The sequence below is a fragment of the Cottoperca gobio genome, unplaced genomic scaffold (genome assembly GCF_900634415.1).
Source record: "Cottoperca gobio unplaced genomic scaffold, fCotGob3.1 fCotGob3_509arrow_ctg1, whole genome shotgun sequence".
NCBI lineage: Eukaryota > Metazoa > Chordata > Actinopteri > Perciformes > Bovichtidae > Cottoperca > Cottoperca gobio.
In genome coordinates, this window is record NW_021167044.1 from 60394 (window position 1) to 62954 (window position 2561).

At 37.1% G+C, this 2561-nt stretch overlaps 1 protein-coding gene across 1 annotated transcript; it reads left to right on the forward strand.

The window, feature by feature from the left end:
* The first annotated feature begins 207 nt into the window (after window positions 1-207).
* On the forward strand, window positions 208-2441 carry rnmt (RNA (guanine-7-) methyltransferase). Its single transcript, XM_029428215.1, has 5 exons — window positions 208-355; window positions 1368-1498; window positions 1585-1714; window positions 1917-2042; window positions 2306-2441. Exons 2-5 carry the CDS (start codon window positions 1376-1378, stop codon window positions 2425-2427), a joined length of 501 nt encoding a protein of 166 aa, XP_029284075.1. The 5' UTR covers window positions 208-355; window positions 1368-1375; the 3' UTR covers window positions 2428-2441.
* Window positions 2442-2561: the final 120 nt, after the last annotated feature.

The following is a 2561-nucleotide window of genomic DNA, read 5'->3' on the forward strand; positions in this document are numbered from 1 at the left end:
GATAACTAACGATTAACGTCAACATGTCTTTTCCGAAATGTGTAAGTTTTCAAAGTTTTAAATGAACGGAGTCAGAACAGATACGTAACTGTTCTCCGTCGGCTGATAACGGAAGTAATCAATGAAGTGATGATCAATGGTGTCAGTCAAACAGTTCCTACACATTACTGACGTGATAACAAGATTGAAGACTGTCTATAATCGATATATTGATTAGATCGGTGCAAATGTATCAAACTTCTCTTCTGAAACACACATTTTCGTCTATTGACATGTTTATCTGTTGCGACGCTGAAATATGACGTAGCACCACCGGAAGCTACTCAGAGCGCACGCGTCTTGTCCGCAGAGCGTCGTAAGTTTATTGTTTGTATGTTTAGAACTTTTTAGATATTTCTCACGTTAACGGAGAGTTTAGTCTTTTGTTTATTTTCCGCGGGGAGGTTTAAATGCAGTCCGTGTGTCCGGCTCAGTCTGAATGTTATAATGTAATGCACTAACACTGGCGTTATTGCATTACATTATTGTTGTTAGCCTGCTAACTGCTAACGTTATCGGCTCATGTGTCTGCTTCAGAAAGCTTTCGTTCATTTACTGAGAACTGAGTTAACTCTGAGGGAAACTCTGGGTTTTTTTAGTTCCAGAAAAAGGTTCAAAAGGGGATTAAATTATTATTACATTACTGTATAAATTATTATTATTTTATTGCTGTAGATGTACAGCAAATAGGCTATAGGAATCGTTTTTAAGATTAAATATTTTGTCTAAAATAAACTATTTCGAAACTCTGTTGTCTTGTCCTCCAGTCGGAGACCTAATATATAATATATGTTTTATTATTATATTTTCATGTTAGAATCTGAGTATTGACATCATTATAAGTCATCCACTATTGAAAAGCATCCTAAAGTTCATATATTCAAATCTAGGTTAAACCTTGGACGTGAGAATCAAAAAAGAGAGGTAACTAGTTCTTATCTGTGAAATTACTGGTGTGCATTCTTGAAACGTATAAGAATCAGTTTTCATAAAATAAATTATTCATAGCCTGATTTGCTGTTGACAGTATTTAGTGATTTATGGAGTGATGCAAAGAGAGGTCCAGAATCCCCTCTGTAAAAACCTTTATGTCAACAACATGAAACAGTTTGAACCTGCTTCATCCAATGATCACAGTTCTCTCCTGAAAATGTAGCAAATTAGCACATAATTAATAATAATGTGTTTGCATATTCAAATTGAATATTTCTGAAACAGAAATGAGGAAAATAATATAAGTAATCTTTTAGGTAAACCGTTTGCCCTATTCATCTATAGTGTTTCCCTTTTAACTATATATATATATACTTTCCGTTTGTGTGTTTTAGTGTGCACGATGGATCTTCAGTCTGCCAGAAATGAAACCGTGAAGGAGGACGAAGGAGGGAACAGGGGAGGAGGCAAAGCAGCGGTGAAGAGGAGACATGAGGAAGAGGAGGAGCAGACCTCTTCCACCAAGGTAGAGTTACTAACTATCTTAAGTTATTGATATTTATCCATTAGGTGATTAATCAGTTAAGTAAGTTATTGATATTTATCCATCAGGTGCTTGATCACAGTGTGAAGGTGGCGAGTCACTACAACAGCCTGCAGGAAGTCGGTCTGGCTGCGCGAAGTCGAAGCAGAATCTTCTTCATGAGAAATTTCAACAACTGGCTGAAGAGCATACTGATCGGTAATATACAGTACCAGTCAAAAGGTTGGACACACCTTCTCATACAAAGTGAATGAGAAGGTGTGTCCAAACCTTTTGACTGGTACTGTATATATTATTGATTAACTGACCAATAATCAATTAACTGATAATTGATCAATACTATCAATTAACAGTAATTAGTGCTGTTAATTAGCTGATTGGCTGTGTGTTTGATTGACAGGCGAGGTCCTGGAGCAGGTGCGAGGGGCGGGACCTCAGCAGGTGTCTGTGCTGGACCTCGGTTGTGGGAAAGGTGGAGACCTGCTGAAGTGGAGGAGAGGAGGAATCCATCACCTGGTCTGTGCAGGTGATCACTTATTGATGAATACTTGATTCTGATTGGCTGCTGGGCGGGGAGAAATTGTTTAATGTGCTGGCTTTATCGAAACTGAGCAACCATAGCAACAGAGATGCAGTCAAAGCCTCTGTTTAGAATTTTCTGCAACACATTAACGAGCTCACATCTAACTATCAAAAGTACAGAACTTACTGATACTGTGTATCACATATGAAGTACTCTGTCCCCTGGGGTTAATGTTGAACATTAATTAATAACGTTTTTATTCTCAGATATAGCAGCAGTGTCTGTGGATCAGTGCCAGAGTCGCTACGAAGACATGAAGAAGAAAAGTCACGTTAACGAGAAAATCTTCAGTGCTCAATTTATCAACGCAGACTGCACCAAGGTATAACCGCAACACCTAGATCAAATCAAATGTATTCATAGAGCCCAATATCAACAATATATATATATATATATATATATATGTGTGTATGTATGTATGTATGTATGTATGTATATATATATATATATATATATATATAT

Excerpts from the sequence above, each read along its gene's own strand:
- rnmt (XM_029428215.1), top strand. The coding sequence starts at position 1,376 with ATGGATCTTCAGTCTGCCAGAAATGAAACCGTGAAGGAGGACGAAGGA. Across the intron at positions 1,499-1,584 it reads AGCAGACCTCTTCCACCAAG|GTGCTTGATCACAGTGTGAA; the intron begins GTAGAGTTACTA and ends TTTATCCATCAG. Across the intron at positions 1,715-1,916 it reads GCTGAAGAGCATACTGATCG|GCGAGGTCCTGGAGCAGGTG; the intron begins GTAATATACAGT and ends TTTGATTGACAG.